The sequence below is a fragment of the Perognathus longimembris genome, chromosome 1, assembly GCF_023159225.1.
Source record: "Perognathus longimembris pacificus isolate PPM17 chromosome 1, ASM2315922v1, whole genome shotgun sequence".
NCBI classification, from domain to species: Eukaryota; Metazoa; Chordata; class Mammalia; order Rodentia; family Heteromyidae; genus Perognathus; species Perognathus longimembris.
The window spans coordinates 122,626,310-122,650,466 of record NC_063161.1 but is presented as its reverse complement, the minus strand read 5'-3'; the positions used below and the strand labels follow the sequence as shown (position 1 = coordinate 122,650,466).

Here is a 24,157-nt window from a genome sequence, read left to right as displayed (position 1 = left end):
GGACTTTCCTGCTTGGGCTGTCTTTCAACAGTGTTCCTCATATCTCAGCTTCTTCAGTAGGTAGGATTACAGACATGAACCACTGGCACTGGGCCACAGTGCTTATTTCTAAGAACTAAAGCATAATGAAATGAATTTTCATTTTGATATTCAGTTTTTCCAATTAATCTCAAGTAGTAGCCATGTTTGGACTTAACTGTATTTTCTAACAATATCTTGTTTTCTGATGTCTCTTCTTAATTACTTTGTGTATATGAATTGTGTCCTAACAAGTGAACTGGTAAACTATCACAGTGTGGTACTGTGGAAAAAAAATCTGAATGAGACGGTGTGGGGCCAATTGGGGCCAAGATTACAGTATGAATCCACACAATACTACCTATAGCTAACCTTAGGCAGGGGATTCACATTACCTTTGTCTATTTCTCTAGCTGTAAGTGACTTTTGTGTATTCGACCAGCCCCATAAGGTAGTTCCCAGGGCCCAAACAGAATACTGTCCTTGATTGCGCTTTTTAAATGCCAAACTTCACTGCTCTACATGTAATTTAGCATTAAACAGTGTTGTCACTATGAGTTTTATAAAGTCTGGTCATGTCTGTCCTATAATGGAAAGCAATTCTTTGATGAAACTACTAAAAAAAAAATGCTGTGTTTCTTGAGGTTTGTCTTGAAGGTCTTTTAATATGTATAGGAATTAAAGAAAGAATGTGAACTGAAGACTGAATATTGAAGGAAAATCTGTGTGTTTTCAATTTTTATGTAAGAACTAAGTATAAATCTTTTTTTTCTAAATATATTTTAGGAGAACATTTAAGACACTCCACCCACATTCATCTGAAAGGCACAAAGCAGTGAATGTCACTGCATGAGTAGATTATTTAGGCACACTGTAATAGGTTCAGGTTACTCTAAATTTCAGTGGCCTAGGCCTTCACCTACATCATCTACAGGTGGATGTGGAGGTAATTAATATGTTAGTTCACAGATGTTTCTAGACTCTGCTAAGCATTTTGTGTTCGAAATTAATTATTCTAAAATACTGTAAAAAGAAGGTACAATTATTAGCATAATGGGCTTAAGTAGTTTGTCCCAACTTCAAAGAACCTTTAATGAATTGAACCTAGTTTGAATCTAGGCACAAAGATTTGAGAACTGTCTATCATTTTTAACCTCTGATATTCTGCCCTCTACTCTGCTGGAACTCAATATAGATGCTGCCTGCCTACCTCTGCCGTTGGCTTCACCAATCACTTGTAGTTCGTCCTTTGTAAATATATGTATGTGCTTGCCCTGTATCCCAAGGGAAGTGACTCTTTTTACAATGAGTACACTTTAGTCATGTAATCTGGAGCAGAGTGACTGCTGACTTGCTGAGAGCTCCCTGATACAGAAATAAAGCCACCGAATCATAGATATGGGCATGGGCCAAGTGGTGGGAGTTTTAGCTTCCTTAGATAATTGGGAATTGTAGTCTGGAAAAGAACCCTGGGTATTCATTTATCCACATCACTGAATTCCATATATTATTTAGTAGTTTGATGGTTCAGCAGTTATAGCAGTCCCAAGACTAGATGCCCACAGAAAACTTTGATCAGTTGAATTTTTTCTTAACTTCTTATTTTGTACTTGTGGTTAAACTTCCAGTATCCATTATTCTTAGTTACATAGGCATAGAAGAAAAAGAGTGTATGTGAATATTTATGTTTCTATCACTATTTCAAATTCCTTCTTTTTATAGCAAGGGCAGAGCTACTTTGACTTCCAAATAAAACCTTTAGAACAACAGATATATTTTCCCTTGATAAGGAGCAATAAAATGTAAGAGTAGTGAACACTCTTGGGACAAGGGTGAAAGATAGCCAGAACCTTGTATGGTAATTTAAAACCATGTAACAGCTGTGGGTATAATTTGAATGAAGAAGAAGATGCTTGGTTTTTGATACTAAAAATAAAAAAAAATTAGTATTGATTAGAAGTGGTTCTTTTTGAGGATTATAAACTTCACTGAAAGTGGATACCAATAGCCATATTATACTTCCTTGGCAGAGTTAGACATATTAGCCATTTTTAAAGTGATGCTGATGATGGGCTATATTGTAAAATTTCTGTTCTTGCATTTGGATAGCCAAGAAAAACTCAGTTAATCCAAAGGGAATGTGGTTGTGACTAGTTCTTGAGACTAGCTATTTAAAACCTGGCTTGGGATAGATGGTGGGCAAGCGATGACTTGATCAGCTGGGCTGTGAATGTTTTGGTCTAGTGAGCTATGGTAGAGTGGCAGCATCAATGAGGTATTTCAGCATTCATCACATACTGAACAGTGACTAGACCCTGAAGATACAGTATTGAGTGATACAAGAATAATGTTTATGTACTTCTTTGTCTTCCATTCTTGTAGAGTTTTGAATGTTATAGTTCAAAGAAAAATTTTTGTTAGTACATTATGTGGCAGGTAAAGTTAATCAAGGACTAGATCTGAGATATTTGTATCATATATAATAAAACAATACATGTTATAGTCTGACTGTAGTCAGGAAGATAATGACAAAAGGAAGATAATGACAAAGGCAAAGAATGTAGTTCATTCATATTTAAATTTCTGGGAATTTGTGGGAGTGAGTTATTTTGGCATATATCACCAGATCAAACTTATTAATAAAGAGTGCATATTTAGAAATGTGGTCATACCATCCCCAGGGATGGGAGAGCTGGTATTTGGGTCTTAAAAATGTGAACAATGAATTTACCGCTCATAAACTTGGAGAGATTTGCCCTATGTCTGCCTGCTTAGGGATTGGTCTCACTGAGGACAAGCTGTTATCTTAATACTGTGTTCTACGCACCTTACCTCCTGTGTTTTGAGAACATCAAATAGCCATAGTGGTAGATACCTTTTTTTTCCACCCAGAGGGATAGAATTTCCCACTTATCTAAAACTTCCCCCAGAACTGAGTAAAGCAGCTAGCACCCAGATTATATTAACATCAGTGTTTATTGTAAGCTTTTTACAAAAGAATGCTTTGGCAGGCTTTAGGTTTTTGAAAGGAGGTGACCAAGTTTGCATATGCACTTAATTCTGTGCCCCTTTTCCAGGTTTCCTATGCTCGTCCAAGTTCAGCTTCTATCAGAGATGCAAACTTATATGTCAGTGGGCTTCCAAAAACCATGACTCAGAAGGAGTTGGAACAGCTGTTTTCACAATATGGACGCATAATTACTTCTCGTATTCTTGTGGACCAGGTCACTGGTAAGTAGGCAGTGGTTCTGGACAGTTTTTTTGCTGTGTCTGACTGGCATATTGTGAAATACTCTGTCTTCCCTACTGCAGTCTTGCTTCTAGAACACATCAAAGGTATATGTGGGCCAGAAAATGCAATTTTCTGCTGGAATTGTTCATAAATATGCATGGACAGAAATAGATTGTGGAATGTTGTGAGTGAGCCTGAGTCATTTCCACCCTGAAGGTACAGGTTTGAAGCCTGTTTCATGGCTTGTAATAAATTTATGATGCTATAATCTTCATTTTCAGGCTGCTCCATAAAGAAAGCCCCCATCCTCTCTATAAAGCTCTAATAAACAATCTTATTTGTGTAAAAAGCAGAGTTTAAGCAGTGCTGTGCATCTAGTTCTCTAAAGGAGGGTTATGCTGCATCTACTAGCATACTTGCTATTAAAGTTGGTTCATGTTATGCTATATAGGCATAGTTTAGAGTATACAATTTTGGAGGTTAAAATTTTATACAAGTTTTAATACAACTTTTGACCAAAATGAAATGAGAGAAATATGATGCTTGTTAAAACTTTTCTATATCAGGAGCACTTCTGGCTAAAGCTTTTACTTAGTGGGAAACTGGCAAAATAGATCTGACTTTTCAGAGCAAGTTACAGACACATTTTTTCATTCTAAAAGCCATGCTTATTCTTCTAGAAACATTTTTTTTTTTAAATAGAAGAGCATAGTAAGAAGGTTTAAAAAAATCACCTAAAGTGTGTTGTATCCCCAAGAAATTGTATTAAGGTCTTATATTTTACAATTGGAGAATATTTTTTAAGGAAAGGAACAAATTAATTCCAGAATAAAATTAGACCATTTTTAAAAAATCTTCGAGGGAAGATGAATTTATTCGATTCGAATTTGATCTGTGCACCCTGTGTTAGGCCTCCCTCTGTTCTTAGTTGTTTTCATAGGAAGTACTACTCTTAAACTTCCAGGAGAGAGAAATGTACCACTATATGCCTTCCTAGAGGAATGTCCAATAGATTTTTATATTCATGAGAATAATGTTAGTCAAGTGATGGTATGCAAAATATGATTTTTTGCTACAGTGATTATAATTCTCTGCATGTATTCAGTGTATCACACTAACTGCTCCTGGGGTTAAGTAGAAATCTAGTCATAATATCCAAACAAAATTTGTTCTGAGTGACAAATACTCTTCATAATGTTAATGTGTTTGAATTTATTCAGTCATTCATAACGAGAACTTGGTCAATGTTGAGTATATTTCATTTTTAATAGCGAAAGCCCATCTCATGGTTTAACTGACAGTGTATTTAGAGCATCTGGTGTCACAGGTGGGTGTAGGCCACTGTCTTGTGGTTTACTCTGATTCTCAGCTGCAGTCCCACACCTTCAATATCAGCCTCCTTATGGAACGTTGCTAAAACTGCAAGATTTTTTTTTTTTTTGCCATCCCTGGGGCTTGAACTCAGGGCCTGAGCACTGTCCCTGGCTTCTTTTTGCTCAAGGCTAGCGCTCTACCACTTCAGCCACAGCACCTCATCTGGCGTTTTCTGCTTATGTGGTGCTGAAGACTTGAACCCAGAGCTTCATGCATGCAAGGCAAGCTATCTACTGCTAAGTCATATTCCTAGCTATTACTACAATTTTTTGAGCCCGGTTCAGAAACCTACTCAGTCAAACTGAGGCTGGACATTTAATTCTCTAGTAATGCTGAAGCGGAATCCAATTAGAGATTCTTTGGTTTCAGTGATTCAACCAGTGTGGAGACCAATCCATTTAATTTAATGCTTTCCTAATGGAACAGTAAAATCCTAGGTACTATTTTTAATAGGAACTAGTACATAAAAGAAATTTGCTACCCTTCCCATCTTCATACATACAGCTTTCAAGGAAAATCTACTCCTATTGCCTTCATCAACATAGTTTGGATACTACAGATCCCTTGAGATTACAATTGTTTCTTTCATAGTGATCAATGGCATTTGCCCCACTAGCCTGTTCATGCTAATTAAATGGCTGTATCTCATAAACTGGAAACATCTTGACTATTGTCTTGCTTTGGTCATTCTTGTCTTTCAACTGGGGAGAATATGGGCAGGGAGTGACTTCCATAGTAAAGAGTATTATTGCTGAGGCTAGAAAGTTTTGATGTTCTGCTTTCTTATTTTCAAATATAAGTTCTCTTTTGCCCCCTATTCACTGTTACTTTTCTGATATTAAGTACATATAGCAGTTTAGGGAAGCTTAAGGGAACCTGAATAACTCTTCAGACATTCTTATTTGTGAAAGACCTACATTTATGCAGTGTTATTAGCTTGAAAAATTTAGCTGAAATACATCTCTCTACCGCAGCTATCTTTATCAATTTTAGCTCATATTTTGTTGTATTATCATGAAGAAGAGAGTAATGAGGCTTCTCATTTCTGACCTACATGTCCAATAGTATAGTTTGAAAAATGAAACTCAGACATGCCATTGACAAGGGAGGAAAATATTGAGAGAACATGGACATGCATGCTTGTGCTCTCTTGTCTTTTCGGTTTGTTGGAAGACAACAAACTCAGTGTGTAGGTGGCATTAAGAAATGTAAAGTTATAATTCTAGCTTGAATTGCTAAGGTAAAATTTTTTCTTATTGCAATTTTGGGGCAAATATATCTGAGTCAAAAGATATTCTCAAGAGGAAAAATTAATTTGTCCTTCTTCTTTTCTTCCCTTCTCCCTTCTCTGAATCTACTCAAATCTATCATAGGTATATCAAGGGGTGTAGGGTTTATTCGATTTGACAAGCGGATTGAGGCAGAAGAAGCTATCAAAGGCCTAAATGGCCAGAAACCTCCTGGTGCCACAGAGCCAATCACTGTAAAGTTTGCTAATAATCCAAGCCAAAAAACCAATCAGGCCATCCTTTCCCAGCTGTACCAATCTCCAAACAGAAGGTATCCAGGACCACTAGCTCAGCAGGCACAGCGTTTTAGGTAAGTCTGGTTTAGTTCTTCTGTCCAGCTACTAAATGAAAATGCCTAGCTTTACTGTATAGTGCTTTTATCACAGAATCTCTGGTTTGCTTTTGTCTTACTAGTTTTATTGTTCCCTCCCTCCTTCAGAACCTACGTAGAGAATAACATCTTTTTAAAAATTGAAAATGGGGACAAAATGATGATTATTTACAATAGCAGTTCTCCACAGGGCTAATTTTGTGGACAATAGATAGGTCTGCAGACATTCATGTTGGCACAAATTGGGGGAGGTGATACTAGTATTTACTGTGTAGAGACCAGGAGGACTACTAAAGATTTTACAGTGTGTAGGAGAGCTAGTAATAAAGAATTATTTGACCCAAAATATCAGTTGAGAAATCTTTGCCTATAGATTACTAGGCTCTAGTAAATTGTTTCCAGAGCTTCTAATTTCTCTTTCTTAGTTATTTTCTTGGTCAGATTTTAGGTTTGTGTTTCCATGTTTAGATCAAGCTCTTTTAATCTGTTTGATGGTACATGCTCCTTTTAAGGATCTATAACCTATATGCATACCCTAGTTGCTACCAGTAAATCCTCCTCCCCCTTTTTGTTGTTAGTTTAGAGGGTAGCATACTTTTCCTGTAATGGAACTATAATGAAGCTTTATAGGTTATGATCTTTGCAACTGTGTTCCTTTTCTTTAAACAACTGTCAAAATGTAAAAGTAAGTCTTAGCTACTATGCAGCAACCAGTAGCACTGGATTTGGCCTATGGATAACTTATTGATGGGTACATCCACATGATGATCATGACATTAACCCAAAGAAGACACCATGTAAAGGGCAGGTGTGAATATTCTAATTAATCATACTAAATCATTCAGAACTACCTCTGATGTGCATGAGAGAAGAACAGTCATTTTAATTTGTTTATCAGAGACAGGAGGAGTTTCTGGTTTTATAAACTAAATACTTAGTTTTTGTTTGCCAAAACACTTTAGGATATCTTTTTTGGCCATGTGAAACACTGTAGCCTTTATATCATCTAGTGCTTTTCAGCTTTCTTTCATGCCTTTATGAGACACAGGAGAGTTATCAAAATTATAATCAAATAATTAACCTTGGAAGGTAGTAAATGTTACATGTTTTTTGGTTTGAATATCTTGCATCCTCCTCTTCCTTAGGGTATTAGACTATTGAAAAGAGTAGAGGAAAAATCTCTCACAACATCTCCTTTTAACTGTTACTCAAGTGTATTACTTTAGGTATGAAAATTTTCTCATTCCTCAATTTCCAATTGCAAGAGATAATCAAGACAAGAGGCTGCTTGATACTTGTCCTTGTGGAGGAAGAAATCCCATAACACCCTTTCATAGCTCTCTCTGGGTTTCCTCTGTGGCATCTTTTTGGGATTTATATTTATTGTTTTTTTTTTTTTTTTTCTAATTTAGGCCAGACAAGCCCCAAAGAGGTTTGTAGGTGTTTCCTGAGCAGACTGCTCTAGTTAACTTTAGGTTGCTGTTAATAAATAAACACCCCTTTTAACTACAATGTAGATAGCTAAAGAGCTATAGTCACACAAATTGTTAGCTATTTTTGTTTTTCTTACTTCAGTGGCCTTATTTTGTTTCATGCAACTTATTAAGTAAAATAGCATTCTGAGACTCAAAACTAAATTCAGGGAAATACTGAGCCAGAAGATACCGAAAGCAGCATTCAGGAGAGTGCGGAATAAACTGGTGAACCTGTAAGACCTGTAGGTGACACATGGTGGATTGCTGGTAGCCACCCAACCCTGCTCTCTAAGTCCCTTGTACTTTTCATTTTGGGTGGGGCAAAGCGTTGCAAATGGTTAAATTTAAATCCTTTATATCTTCTTCCTCATGTGTGTTTATCTTTTAGTGCCATATTATTATCACTAAGTTATCTTTACCTAGTGAAAATGGGGAAGTTTGTTCTTATTCCTTAGGTTCCCAACTTGTTTTCTTCACCCCACTTCACATTCCTCTAATAGTCTCTAAACTGGGTTTGGAAAACATTGAGTCTTTATTCTGAGAGTTCAAGGTTAATCTATGTGTGATTAGTGCCTGTCTTAAATTTGGCTGTCTATATGTTTTTATTTCCTATTTTTTTCCGTTAAATGAAATTTGAACCTTCTTTGTGCTTGAAAAGACACTTGAATTAAGAACTTGAGTAGTTTGTTAGTTTGCTCTTTTCTGTAGTTCTGGCCTAGTTCCTTACACAAATATTTTGTCTCTAGTATTTGTGATCTAGAGTTCAACATACATTTTTAGACAGTTTCTCATCCTTGAGTAATTTTTCTGTTGTTATAATAGTACCTTGGGAGTTGAGAGAGATGGAAAATAAAAGCTATAAATAATATTAAAGGATATGTAATATTCATGAAGTCTGCAATATTTTAAAATAAAAAAGTTGAAAGTGGGCTTGTGAGCATTATGCCTCAATCGGTATTAATAATTAGAAAAGTACTTTAACATGAGTACTGATAATCTAGTATGCTTATTTGACTGAACAGTTTTCAGAATAAGACAAACCTTATTTTTTGGGTGGACAATGTAATTCCCGCCCCTTAATGATATTCTTGGCGTTTGATACCTGAATTGAGCTTTAGGCCAAAAATTTTCCTGTTCCTTCCTTGTGAAGCAGCTCTAATTTAATAAAATTAATGTGATCTAGTCTAATGGCCCAGTTATCTACTTCTCTGAGCCTTTATACATTTTTTAAAAGAGCCTCCTAAATCAGCACTTGAGTTGCATTTAAGGCATGTTGCTGGTTGCATTATCACCACCTCCTGTTAGAAGGAACTGGTGTTGAGCCTTTGGAATAATTCTCCTTATTCTTAGAAGCCAGATGATGCCATCTAATTGGGTAAGATGGTAAGTTGATCATTTTGTTTTTCTAACTTCAAACCAAGCATCCATCAGCAAATGGGAGAGGTTTTGATAACAAGTGTCTGAAGGGTTCACAGTTTTATTTTCTTATGAGCAATCTTTTCTCATGAGCAATCTTTTCTCATATTTCTTTCCTTTTTACTTACATATGGGCCCTCTCATAGTCTATCAGATAAACTTTTTGGAATTTAGGTAACTTGATTTTTATTGTGTATTTATACTAAGCTTTGAAATGTCAATGTTCTGCTAATCTAGGGTTTGAATTCAAAATATCACCTAAGGATACTTATGATAGAAACATATTAGTGCAATACTTCAATACTTCCACTTTGTATTTGTGTGTGTGTGTGTACTCCAGTGCTTGTGAGCTGGTCTTATGATTTGAACTTTGGGCTTGGGTGCTGTCTCTGAGCTTCTTTGCTGAAGGCTAGCACTCTATCTCTTGAACTATAGCTCTGCTTCTGGCTTTTTGTGATTAATTGGAGCTAAGAATGTCACAGACTTTCCTGTTCGCCTGACTTTGAGTCACTATTCTCAGATCTCAGATTCTTGAGTAAGATTAGTGGCATAAGCCACTGCTGCCTGGCTATATAATTTTATTTCATATGCACATGGACTTGTGCTAATATAGTCTTCAAATTATAAATTGTATGGACTCCAAATATGATGAAGATGCAATGCCATATCAGATGTATTAATAATTATTTCATTAACTTCATGTCTCAGTAAATAATGTATTTTGCTTTTAATAAGATCTATAAAATGTTAATATTGACTATGCTGAATTTCCTCACTTTGTGTGAGACAGTTAGATTATTCCTCATGCCATGTCATGAAGTGGATTATATCAGAAGTAGAAGAGATAATTGGCTCTCCTTTTTCTTACTTGAGTTTTCCTTCCTGCTGTTACCCTCAACTCAGTTTGCTCCCCCTGGGGAATCTAGTTAAAGCTACTTTTTTAAAAATTCTAATCAAAGGTAAGTGATCAAATCAAATCTTCCAAATCCACTTAATATGTTATTTCTAAAGTAGATTATGTTCAGACTAAGGAACAAGTGACCTCCCCCATATGAGGCAGGCTCACTGTTCCCCAGGGAAGCATGTGGTGACTGAATGTAGACAGTACTGTATGTCCACTAAATGTAATAACAGAAAATATTATTTTTAAATAGAAAGTATATATATTTAATATACTCTATTTACTTTCCTTAGTCAAGTGCATCATCACACATGTCATCTTATGTCATCTTAGGGGCTACTGGCTTAAGAATTGACTTTCATTTTTAAATGATCATATAGGAAAGTTGACTAAGCATGGCAGACCAAGCAAACATATGATTATAGTGATCTTAATGTCAAAGTGCTACACCATTTTCAAGTAACTGCCTAGTTTATAGATTGCCATCTCTTTTAGACTTGGGCCACATGGTGCCTATATGAAGTGCCCACTCCCTTCTGTGAACTCCCATGCAAAATAAGAGCATATGATACTGAGAGAACAAGGAAATCTGCGTTCAGGTGCAAATGGGTAAAAGATCTCAGCTTGGGCCTTATTTCCTTGATCAGATGTTCCTCCTACACTCCCTAAGGAGAGGAGGTGAAAGACTGTAGGGAAAGATATAAAATTTGTGCCACAGGAATAAATATTTGCTACAATGGGGAGTGAATTAAATATGTCATGCTATCATGTAAGACTTCAGAGATAGAGCAAATGCAAGGTCCATTGGAAAGGTCCTCAGAGTTTCTACATATATAGACCCTGGCCATCCTTTCTAGGGATTCCAGGGATAGAAAGAAAGAGGAGATAAATTGAGATAACTCTCTCTCAATGCATCCAGTTCACTCCTGGGACAGGTTTGGTTTTTACTCCATTTTAAAAGGAAGACAATCTTTTAAGGAAATTTTCTCTTTAGATTTTTGGTTGCTGTGTGCTAAGAGGGTGGTGGGGAAGTGTGACAATCCCTACTTCCACACATTTAATGAAGGTGGATTGTCTTAATTCCATTTGAAATGAATTGATAAATTGCCTCTGAATTCTGTCCTTTCAGCACTTTGGACAGAGACCTCAATCTTCTCTTCTGTCCCACAGGTATCATATGCCAAATGCATTCTGTATTGATCATTCCCACAACTCAATGAGATACCCATATCAGATAACTTTGTGATTGCTGTTACCAATTTACATTCATCTTTCTGATGTTTTTGACCTTGATTCTTACATTATAAGGACACTCATCTTTATTCTCCTATTTTTATTAGCATGTATCAATTGTGCTATTTCCATACATATGTATTTCATCAAATTTATTTTCTCTATTATCCCAACTCCTTCTTTGTAAAACAATTTTAATGAGTTTCATTATTTTATTTTCATATACATGCATTCATTCCCACAGAACTTTTATTATATCAAACCCACAATCCTCCCTTTCATCTTCTCCTTCAGCTCCTTTCTCCTGCTGGTTTTCTCACCTCAACAATCTCCATTTACATTCATGTCACTTTTTCTATTTGGATGGGGCCTAGATTCTGCATGTAAGAGAAAATGTGATATTTGTCTTTCTGAGTCTGGCTTGTTTTGTTCAGCATGATGATCTCTACTTCCATCCACTTTTCTGCAAACAATGTGGCTTCATCTGTTTTAGCCAAATAACACTCCATTGCACACATATGCGTGCATGCATACACATATACATGCATACACACATACATACAAAACAACAGCATCAACCACACTTTATCCATTTATTGATTGATGGGCTTGATTATTGTAAATTATGCTTCAGTAAATACAACTGTGTAGGTATTGCTATAGTTTGCTGACTTACATTCTTCAGACATATGCCCAGGAATAGTATTATAGGATCATATGGTAGTTCTATTTTTAGTTTTTTGAGGAACCTCTATAATGACATCTTAAGTGGTTAAATGAGTTTACATACCCACTAGTAGCGTATATGACATTCCTTTTCCCTGAATCTTTGCCGGCATTTGTTGTTGTTTCCTTGATGATTACCATCCTGATTGAGGAGAGATGGAATCTTTGTGTAGTTTTTATTTGTATTTTCTTATCGCTAGGATGTTGAACACTTCTTCATGTAGCTACTAGCCATTTGCATTTTTTTTCCTTTTCTGAACTGTTTGTGTAATTCATTTGCTCATTTATTAACTGGATTGCTTTCTTTATGTGTTTTTTTTAGCTCTATATATTCTGGATATCAATCTTTTGTCCAACAAATAACTTGCATTTCTCACATTTATATGTTCTGTTCTGTCTGTTTCTGTCTCTTGTCTCTGTCTCTGTCTCTTGTCTCTGTCTCTGTCTCTGTCTCTCTCTCTCATCCTGGGGCTGACCCTCAGCTTCTTTTTTGCTAAAGGCAAGTACTCTATCACTTGAGCTACAGTGGCACTTCTGACTTTTAGAGTTTCCTCCCTGAACTGGCTTCAACCTGTGATCCTCAGATCTCAGCCTCCTGAGTAGCTAGGATTACAGGCATGAGCCACAGGCACCCAACTATTTATGTTGTCTCTTGATTCAAAGGCTTTCAAATGTTTATATCTGTTCATCAAGACAGTTGGTTTGTAATTCTCTTTCTTCTTCTTCTTCTTCTTTTTTTTTTTTTTTTTTTTTTGCTATGAGAACCGTTTATTTTTCCTCTCCCTAGTTAAAACTGCAGAACATTTAAATTTTTCTTGTATGCATCAGTTAGAAACCTATGGTTGCAATTAGCAAAAATAGCTATGGTCTTATGGAATTTTTCAGGAAAAGAGTAGACCCTATTTTCCACAAATTTTAAAGAACTCTACAGAGGTAGGACTACAAAGCACTCAGATAAGGGAGAACCTAACATGGAAAAAATATGATTGTAAGTAGCAGAGCAACACAGACTGGATGTCATGACAAGTCTCTGTAGGACATAGACTTACCACACACAGAAATGGCCACAGAAGTATGTACTCTGTTCTGTGTCCATACATTTGTTCTAATTGTCTTTGTATTGTTAAACATCAGAACAATATCTTTCTAGGACTCTCAGTACAAGAAAGGATAGATAGATAGATATTGATAGTTATTGATATATATGCATATATATGTGATTATATATTATATATGTATATATATATTTGGAGGCTGCTTACTATTATGAATTATCACAAACTTGATGAATTCATACAGCAGAAACGTGCTCTCTGATAGTTCTGGAGATTAGACAACAAAAGTAAAGTATCAGCAAATTAACATTCCCTCCAGAATCACTTGAGAAATATTCTGCTCCTCGCTTTCTTTCAGTTTCTCAGGTTTGCCATCATTCCTTAACTTGAGGTAGTTTCCTTTCAATCTCCATCTTCATTTGACTTCTTTCTCTTCTGATTGTCTCTCAAAACATGTTTCTCTCTCATAAATGCACTTAGGATAGTATAAGGGTCCACTCAAATAATGATAGATAATCTCATCTCAAAAATCTGTTTTTTTATAATTGTCTCTTTCTATTGTACTTTGTATATAGTTCTGGTAACAGGGTAATACTGGTTTCATAGAATGAGTTTGCTAGTAATCCACTGTTTTATATTTTATGGTATAATTTGGGGGAACTTAATGTTAGTTCTTTAAGGTTCAGTGGAATTCAACAGTGAAATTGTTACTGAATGTTTCTTTATTGAGAGACTATATTTCTATGTTCATTTAGAAGTTATACATTTCTCCTGGCGTCTAGCTAATTGAAATTCTAGTGTTTGATATATTTCCTTATAAGTCTCTCAATTTCATTGCTATTTGTTGTGATAGCCTCATCTTTGTGATTTTAGTAATCTGAATCCTTCCTTATTTAGAGCAATTGGGCTAAGTGGGTATTTTTTGTTGTTGTTTGTGGGTTTTTTTGTTTGTTTTTGGTTTTTGCTGGTACAGGGGCATGAACTCAGGGCCTGGGTGCTGTCTCTGAGCTTCTTATGCTTGAGCCACAGCTCCATGTCTGGCTTTTCTGGTAATTTATTGAAGATAAAAGAGTCTCACAGACTTTCCTGCCCAGGCTGTTTTTTGAACCATGATCCTTAGATCTTAGCCTCCTGAGTAGCTAGGATTACAGGTGTGAGCCACTGGCACCAGCTGAAGCACAAGGAACCAACTTTTGTTTCATTGATTCTTTGTATTCTTTTAGACTCAATTTTGTTAATATCTAGATATTTTTTATAGTTATTCAGAAAGTTTGATTTTTGTAAGTTTCCATTAGTGATTTTGTGTTTAGCTTGTTCTTGTTTTTCTAGGAGCTTGAGGTGCACTGTTAGGTCACACATAGGAACTTTTAACTTTTTTTTTTTTTTGCATATATGCTCTATCCTTGCAGGTACAGTTATATGCAGTCAGTGTTCCTGGTAGTTTTCACTCTACATTGGGTAGGCAATGACAGTCTTGCTAAACTTATTGTTTTTATTCAGTTACCAGATGTTTATTATAAACCTTCAGTGACCCAGCTGTGCTGTGAGGCAGTTGGTTATAAGAGAGGGTAATGAGAGAAGACAGACACACAAACACACACAGACACACACAGACACACACACACACACCACTTAAGAATACATGTCGTTGTGATTTTCCTGTTTCCCTAAGGTATTGCATTATATCACTTTAGTGCTTTCTATTCTTTAAAAAATGATAAACTCCACAAATTCTCAGTGGAGACCAGTAGTAAGGATATACAGAGACAATAGACCCCTTCCAATTCTGAAAGACTCAGATGGTTTGGCTTTTTTTTTTTTTTTTTTTAAGTAAAAGGAGTGTGTGCTCTAGCCTGTGATCCAGGTGCGAGAAAAAGCTGATACATTTTATTTGAGCATACCTGTGAGAAGTAATTGTGTGCCTCTCTGACCTAGGAATATTTTTAGAGAGTGTGGAGCACTATGGTATTTGAGGGTGGTTATATGACTATATACTACTATACAACAGTCTTCTGAAATGTATTTTATTGGTAAGCACTAGAAAAAAAAAATTTTTTTTTTTTTTTGGCCAGTCCTGGGCCTTGGACTCAGGGCCTAAGCACTGTCCCTGGCTTCTTCCCGCTCAAGGCTAGCACTCTGCCACTTGAGCCACAGCGCCGCTTCTGGCCGTTTTCTGTATATGTGGTGCTGGAGAATCGAACCTAGGGCCTCGTGTATCCGAGGCAGGCACTCTTGCCACTAGGCTATATCCCCAGCCCCTAAGCACTAGAAAATTGAAACATAACCTTTTTAGAATTAATAAAGTAGGGAGACTTAAATATTAGAAAGCCAAGATGGTGACATATATAGAAATCAGGAAACTGAAGAGTTCAGTAGAATGCAACCTGTGTGATCTTGGACAAGCTAGCTACTTAATATGTTTGTCTTGGTATCCTCAGGAACTAGGAGAGTTATAAACATGAAAAGTAGTTACCGTAGGGCCAGATTTGCAGTAGGTCACACCTGAAATCCAATCTACTTGGGGGCAGATGTTGTAAGGAGTGTGGTTTGAAACCATCAGGAGCAAAAAGTTATCCAACCCCTCTCCCCCCAAACCTGGGCATGGTGGTTCATGTCTGTAATTTCAGCTATGAAGGAGACATGGAGGTAGGAGTATTTTGTGTTTTTTTTGTTTTGTTTTTGTTTTGTTTTGTTTTGTTTTTTGCCAGTCCTGGGCCTTGGACTCAGGGCCTGAGCACCCTTCCTGGCTTCTTTCTGCTCAAGGCTAGTAGCACTCTGCCCCCTGAGCCACAGTGCCCCTTCTGGCCGTTTTCCATAAATGTGGTGCTGGGGAATCGAACAGAGAGCTTCATGTGTAGGAGGCAAGCACTCTTGCCACTAGACCATATTTCCAGCCCCGAGTATTTTGGTTTTAACGCTAGCCCTCCAATCCCTAAGAGAGGAGACTTTACCTGAAAAATGACCTGAAGCAAAAAGAGCAGGGAAGCATGGCTTCATTGGTTATCCTGAATTCAAACCTCAGTACCACCAAAAAAGTAGTACATTGGTAATAATCTGATATATGTTATAATTTAATTTGTGTGCTGAGAGCCCAAATTTCAGCCCTTCCAGAACTTCAACATTTCCTCTCTGAGTAGATTCTCAAGTCACACCTGCTGTTCCTCTGCACTGCTGTTCCCTCACACTAACCATTGCAGAAGCAGCCCTAATCCACTGGAAGAACTAGTGTCCTAGAGCAGTGTTCTGTTCTCCCAGGAAGGCCAGAAGATCCAGAGTTTAGAGTCTTCACAAACAATGTGGAAATGTCCCCTTGGAAAGGTGGCAGTAACACACCCAGCTTTCTTGAACATTAGGGGGGAAATTTTAAAACTGAAGTTTGCTGAATGTGTGTTTTGCAGGTTGGACAATCTGCTCAATATGGCTTATGGAGTGAAGAGGTAATGATAGATGTTCGTGACACTCATAATCCCTTCCCACAGTTGACTAGTTTCTTTGATTTGGGAGTGTTATTTCTACCCTCCTAAGTTTGTGTTGGGTTTGATTTTGCATGTACAACCTTAATGAAAAGCTGTTTTTGGAAGCACGTTTGACTCATGGAATATTTTTATGCCACTGAATACCCACCTGGTCTTTTAAAAACTCATTTTTTTTTCATTATGCATTGCGACGTTATAGCATGTTGATGTATGTGTTGGTTCCCTCCGATCCTGCTTAATTCATGAAGCCAGTTTTATGTGTATTTCTTTGCTATTGTAGATAATCTTACTCAGTGCAGCACATAATGGTCATTAACGTAACTTAATAATACTGGGATAGTATAGCATGTCACTGTAAGCCGCACATCGACCTTGGTTGAAACATCAAGTCGCTGTAGCTGTGCTTACCTATTGGTGGGAATTGCTAAAAATTCTTGGGGATGGAAAATGGTAAAAGAAATGCAATCCATTGCTGTAACCAACCTCTGTTTCTATTTTGTGTGTGTGTGTGTGTGTGTGTGTGTGTGTGTGTGTGTGTGTCCTATTTTGTTTAGTAGGTTTTCTCCAATGACCATTGATGGAATGACCAGTTTGGCCGGAATTAATATCCCTGGGCACCCTGGAACAGGGTGGTGCATATTTGTGTACAACCTGGCTCCTGATGCAGATGAGAGTATCCTGTGGCAAATGTTTGGGCCTTTTGGAGCTGTCACCAATGTGAAGGTCATCCGTGACTTTAACACCAATAAATGCAAAGGTTTTGGATTTGTGACTATGACAAACTATGATGAGGCAGCCATGGCGATAGCTAGCCTCAATGGATACCGTCTGGGGGACAGAGTACTGCAGGTCTCCTTTAAGACAAACAAAACGCACAAAGCCTAATGATCTCTTGTCCTCAGTCCATTTATATATGAAAACTATACAACAAAGGCAAGTTAAGAGAAACTTTATACATTAGTAAATGTCTTTGTAAGTCAGTGTTGAGATGGGGATAAAACGACTACTTAGCATCCTAAGAAATATGTGAGATTTTTTATTGCTAGTATTTGAATTAAAACTTCTTAAATATCTTTTATGTTTGAATATGGACAAGAGGTACAGGGTTTTTACCTGTCACATTGCATTCTATTGCCTTCTTTGAAGAAGGTGGACCTTTTAAAAGTGTTTCAGCTAAGGGAAGACATTTTTCTTTTTACATAACTGCCTTGAACCTGTGAGTAAATATTGAGGCTTTGTGTTGTAATTCTTCAGTTGGTTGTGTCTTTCCCCCCTGCGGCCCCCTACCCCCACTTTTTTCTCTGTTTTTTTTTTCTGATTAGCTTTGTTTTGTTTACATTTAAAGCATTGCTGTTAAGTCTAAGAAAAGTATTTTGAAGTTTACATTTTTATTTATGAAGTTAAAAGCAGTATTTATTTTGTAATTATCATTTGGGTTGGGGAAGGGGGGGGCTACGTTATAAACGCTTATTGTAAGAATACTGGAGAACTTTTCGTAAAGCAGTACCTTGCCAAAGAGATAAGAGCCTCTTTGATGTGGGTTTAAAAAAAAGCATCTATTTTTATAAAAAAGAAAATTTGGAGAAACTTTTTACTGGTCCTGGAACAAATATTTTGACTTGAATACTTTGAGAAATCTCTTCATATGACACCTAGTGAGCTTTTAAAATTTACCAGGAAATTTGCAGCGGTTGGGAAATTTAGAAAGATTTATGATGTAGAAAATAATTTTGAGATCTTTGTGTGAAAGGTAAATAGAATCAACAAGGGAACCACTGCTGGTTTCGTTTTTGTAATCACCAGTGGAATATGTGATCATCCTGGTTATTCTGTGATAGGTGGCTCACATTGATTTGTGATTTTGAAACAAAAAATTTACAAAAGAATATATAAGAGCAGGCAAGAAATTTAAATTACCAAGAGATGGGGGAAAAAAAATCTGTTCTTCCTAAAGAAATCCCTTCAGATAGAGCTCATGGTGTTTAGTGATGTACTTGCAGTATTGTTTGAAGAATTGTTTTGTCTTAAGGAAAAAAAGATGTTGCACATGACTTGTACTGCAGCAGATCAGCAAAAGTGATCTGAGTTGGATATATTTGAAGGTGTTTTGAAAGTTACGTTTAAGGCTAACACCTGAGCTTTGTGTAATGTAAATAAGACCTTGTGTTTATGAACCTTTCAGCTAATTTGATTTCTTTTCCCTTACATGCCAAGTGATGTTCAGGTTTTGAATGTTTTTGTATCAGTTTTTTTCTTTGTAAATGGCATTAACATTGTTACTTGAGGTCTTGCTTAATCACTTCTGTTGTCCTGAGGACTTGAATTTACAGTGCATCAGATTCGTTGCTAATTTTGTCTGTAGATAGTCTAGCTTCAGCTGTTTCTGGTGATGCTACATTTTCGTTTATAAATATGTTTGTGGTAAAAAAAAAGAAAAAAATGAGTATAACCTTAGGTTTTGAACAAATTTCCTTACATTTTTCATACAAAAATCATAAATATCTGTATGCTATTGAAATTTAACTTTGTATGATGCTTAAACCACTATTTGGGGAAATAATAAAATAAGTCTTTACCATGTATGAAAGAAAATTTTAAAAAATACAAAATATTTTCTGATTAGCATCTAGCTTATAATAAATTTTCAAAAAAGCTGAAGGCAGAAGTTGCCTTCTTCAGGATGCACTGAGAACTCTATAGTTACGTCCTGCTTTTTGTATAAACTGAGATGCTCATATGCTTCCCCTTAGAACAGGCAATGTGCTATGCATAACATAGTTGTACATTATCTTTGCGGTTGCTTTGAGTTTTGGTTTTGTTATTATTTAAAATTGTAGTTATAAAAATTTTCAGTATAGTACAGTACATAAACTGTGAGGCGCGTGCTAAAGTGAATAAGCGAGTTTTCATGCTGACCCACTCAATGCTATTCAGAACTCAATTGGCTTAGCACTTTCTCATATCCTTAGGTGCATTTAGATTGTCAGAGTTAACCTGCGTTTAAAAAATAAAAAAATAAAATACATGTATATACTTAAAAAAAAAATAAGGTTTCCCTCACGGGAAAACAGCAGCTACATGCTTCTTTCCTATACTACTGTAGCAAACCAAGGCATTGATGAGAGGCATGCAAATTGTGCTTCACTTTACAGTGTTTATCAGAGCACTTAATAAAATGTAAGGCTGGTATTTATTTGAAGTTGTACAGTATGACTTAATTCACATCTGTTGGAATAGAAAATATATTCTGTTGAGTATTTAAGAGGCTGTACATGTTTTCTTTTGTGTTTGGATTCTTTGTACTTTTTCATGTTCAGTACATCAATAAACAAAGTTGAAGGGAAAGAACAGTGTGGTGAGTAGGTCTTTGTATACATTTTTGTGGGGGGGGGTGGGCAACTCCTTGCTCAGGCTAATAAGCTTATACTTTTGAGATAAAAGATTCCCTCAGACCTTTAGTTGAAAGCAGTAAGTATTGTCTAAAAGATTCCAAGTTAATTGAAGGAGAATGTGCAAAATTAAAAAAAAAAGAAACCCACAAAACTGTTGACTGAATGACACTGAGTAGTTTGCTTTCAAGTATTATTAGGTGAATAATTCTTACAGAAACATGTCCTTTGATGTATCTGTAAAGTTTAAGGAATTGGATACTGACATTATTCTGTAACTGGCTAAACCTCCAGCCTTTTTGCACATGTAGGAATTGTGCCCCCCCCCCAATTTATTTGAGCTAAAGAAAAAAAGAACACTAGAAGAGGTAATTGATTCTGCTTCTGCTGTCAAAATTTAATTTATCCCTGAGCTTAAATGTTGATATGTGATACTTACCTTTTACCTCACATTGCTATATTGACAGGAGATAAGTTTCCCAAGTCAGAGAATTTTCAGATAAGTTAGCATGTGTACATAGCACATTCATACATAAGGCTGTGCCAGTCTCAAGTTTCACATACATGTTCATACAACCTCAGTGGATCTGTGGATGGGAAAAAGTAAATAATTTGGCAGTTTAAGAATTCTACTTCTACAGAATTTAAAATTGAATGGGATAATAAATTACTTTTGTGAAAAAACCCCAACAATATAGCTCCATTTGACTTGATTGCATCTGTTAGGCTTTTAGGTAAGAGCCACTGTAAAAGGAATTATGAATTCACAACCTAATAGTCATGTGTACCTCTGAGCTACAAGCCACTTTCTCCCTTTCAACATGTGAGTTTACTCAGATCTTTGTACTGTGTTTTTTTTTATTATTGAAGTTAATACTCATTTAGTTTTACTAGAACATCATTACCTTGCTCTCTTCATGTGTTTTATCAGTATTTTGATCAGTTTGAATGTCAGTGGTTCTTTTCTACTTGAGCAGATAGTGGAAATATTCTTAGTAAGAGAAGTTTATAACTTCTGGTCTATTTGAAGAGAAATTACTTAAAAAACCTTTCAGACTTCTTTTTTATATCTTGCAAATCATCTCAATGATATTGCAGTTGACTCTTAGTGGCTAACACAAATCCTTAACATAATTTTACATTACTTTAATATAATTTGAAGAAAACTGTTAGCAATTTAAGCTTCCCTTTAAAAAGAAGATTGTAAGCTGTCTATCCTTTACAAAAGGTTCAGCAGTAAGTTGAAGTATGTCTTGCTTACAAGGTTACCTAGCAAAGAGAACATTCTTACATTTTAACAGCACATACATTCAAGTTTAATGTGTAGGTCTCTTAATGTGCTTCCAGAGCAATACACACACAGCTTTTACTGGGTTGAAGAGCAAAAAGAGGTAGTGATCTCACTATGCTAATACCTACCATATTACAGTTTGAAACAGTGAGAGCTAACACTGAAAAAAAATGATATAGTGTTCATTGCAATGAATCGCCCACTACATTCATCCTCAGAAAATTCCTAGACACAGTTCCTAGGGTTCAAGTTGGAAGGTTGAATATAGCACAATTCACTCAAGCTGTTGGATGTACCTTAATGGAGTTTAATTAGTCTTTCTGGAATTCTGGCTTATAGAAATGGGCAGCATGATTTTTTGCTAGCCAAACATGGAATTAATTGGTTATCTGCTGTGCCCTGAATCTATGAAAATATTGCAGATGTCACTTAGACTTCCTGGAAACCATCACTGTGCCATGACTATCACATCATCAGTGCTGTAGAACTCATATATAGTCAGCAAGTTAAATTGCTAGAGTTTTGATGAGCACAGTCACAACTCACAAAGTAAGCCCACTTTATTCTCAAAGATTCTTTCTTTCTTTCCTTGGATTATTTGCTCATTTGTATAATTTCCAGAACATTATTTTCCTTTGGGTTAGAAAAATAAAAGTGCTTAGTGTGCAGTAAGACAACCATCTATCTGAATAGTTGTATCAGTCAAGGAATATGGCTTGTTCTTATTCTCTTTAAACATGTCGTATATGGAGTGAAGATTTGAAAGCATTAATATGGCAAAGTACATTGACTATCTAAAAGATGATTGATTTTACTCAACTTTGCATTAAGATACACCATTTTATTTATATATATATATATATATATATATATATATATATATATATATATATATATATATATATATATAGGCCAGTCCTGGGGCTTGGACTCAGGGCCTGAGCACTGTCCCTGGCTTCTTTTTGCTCAAGGCTAGCACTCTGCCACTTGAGCCACAGCGCCGCTTCTGGCCGTTTTCTGTATATGTGGTGCTGGGGAATTGAACCCAGGGCCTCCTGTATATGAGGCACGCACTCTTGCCACTAGGCCATATCCCCAGCCCCAAGATACACCATAATCTTAAGGTCTCACACTCAAAAGTAGTAACATTACTCTTAGCTTTAAATAACTAAAGATTTGGGTTAAGACTAAATTGAAGCTAATTCTCACAAAATAACTTATGGGTATTACCTGTTCAAATTACCTACAGCAAACTTGCAGATATGAATTCAAGAAAATATTTGTGATGACATAAATGTGTGAAGGAATTCCTTCTGCTGTCACACACCCTGCTATTTGTGGTCCAGAGAATTACTTCCTCCACATGCATTAATAATCACACAGTAAAAAGGAAAATGAGTCCTGAGTACAAAGTGAACTTTTTTTTTTAAGAAGACAAGTTTAGCTTTTAATGTATGTGTGTTGAGGGGTGTTGAATACTAGTGAGGTGGGAATTCTAAGCCATAATGAAGTGGTAGCAGTTCAGCTGGTCATTGAGACGAGGAGGAATTAAAAATACTCGGGGTGGAGAGTGGCAGGGGGGAGTCAAGAAGAGAACCCTATGATCAAAGGCATATAGATAAGCCTCTGTCCACTTGTGTATTTGGCAATTATTATATTAAGTCATATTCAATGTAGATCAATTAGAAATTTGAGTCTAAATTCATAGGCACATAAACTACAAAGAATCTACACATTGAAACTTGACTCTTTTTGTTGGCCATTTCCACTGTAACCCTGAAAATATTTGACATGAGAGATTTATGTGATTTTGGGAGTCACCTAGAACTTACTAGAAAAAAATACCCCCCCCCCCCCGACTTTTTTGGCCAGTTTTGAGGCTTCAATTCTTGGCCTGATGCTGTCCCTGAGCTTTTGTGTTCAGTGCTAATACTCTACCACTTGAGCCATAGCTCCACTTTAGTTGATTCGAGATGAGAATCTCATGGACTTTCTTGCCCATGCTGTCTTTGAAACCTGATCCTCAGATCTCAGCCTCCTGAGTAGTTAGGATTACAAGCATGAGCCACTGGTGCATGGCCCAACATTGCCTTCTTTAAAAGTGGAGTAGGTAAAAAGAACAAGCTGATCCAAAATCATCTAGGAATAAAATACTGGACTGAACTGTTTCCTAGAATATATGCCTTTCACGCTGAGTGGCTCACATTGACAAGTGATCCTCTTAGACTTTATATGAGTTATAGTGCCTGGTTTATTATTTTGTTGGATATGATCTTACACATTTCATTCCAGATGTTTCTCAGATGTTTCCAAGGTAAAGTTTACATTAGTTTTTTTTAATTCCTTTTTGTTTGGAGGCTAATTTAAGAGCTTTATTCAAGGCAAGCACTCTTACCATTAAGCCATATTCCCAGCCCCCCTAAGAGATTCTTTGCCATAAAAAGAAAAAGAAAGAAAGCCTGTGACGAAGCCTTCACTAGATATAGTTTGTAAGGTTTTATTTGGTGGGCCCTGAGACCTATGGTTTTTGGTATTCATCTGCTGTCTCTGACACTGATTTTTCATAGTGTACTTCTATCATTTCTTTCTGTCTAGTTCAGTATGTGTTTCAGGAGCAGCTAGCCCATCTGTGGATATGAGGATACCAGCAGCTACCTCCCGTATGACCCAGGAATGAAATGCAGTGGACAAGGTACCTTTATCATGTGGATTTCTGATGTAGCAAGTGACTAAGAGGAAAAGACTGATGACCATGAATACAGGTGCTGAGGTATACACTGTGTACAGGGCTTTAATATTTTGGAACTGGAATGAAATGTCGCTCATCAGGAAATACAATGGAGCACTGTGTAAGAAGTTAACACATTTTCATGTGCAGCTATAGATCTTAAGAAACAGGTTATTACTGTGGCAGGCAATAAAGAGAATAAATAATACCAAAATTCTGTAAG

At 36.4% G+C, this 24,157-nt stretch overlaps 1 protein-coding gene across 8 annotated transcripts in view; it reads left to right on the top strand.

The window, feature by feature from the left end:
• Elavl2 (ELAV like RNA binding protein 2) overlaps positions 1 to 19,871 on the top strand; it is a 163,569-nt gene extending 143,698 nt beyond the window's left edge. For 2 of the 8 annotated variants that reach the window (XM_048352172.1, XM_048352168.1), the window contains 4 exons: positions 3,096 to 3,249; positions 5,998 to 6,223; positions 16,449 to 16,487; positions 17,084 to 19,871. In XM_048352172.1, the coding sequence (XP_048208129.1) occupies positions 3,096 to 3,249; positions 5,998 to 6,223; positions 16,449 to 16,487; positions 17,084 to 17,411 (747 nt within the window). In that variant the 3' untranslated portion in view covers positions 17,412 to 19,871. Of the gene's footprint in view, positions 1 to 3,095; positions 3,250 to 5,997; positions 6,224 to 16,448; positions 16,488 to 17,064 lie in introns of all 8 variants that reach the window. The other 6 variants (XM_048352167.1, XM_048352169.1, XM_048352170.1 and 3 more) reach the window with 6 other exon arrangements.
• The last annotated feature ends 4,286 nt before the right edge of the window (positions 19,872 to 24,157 follow it).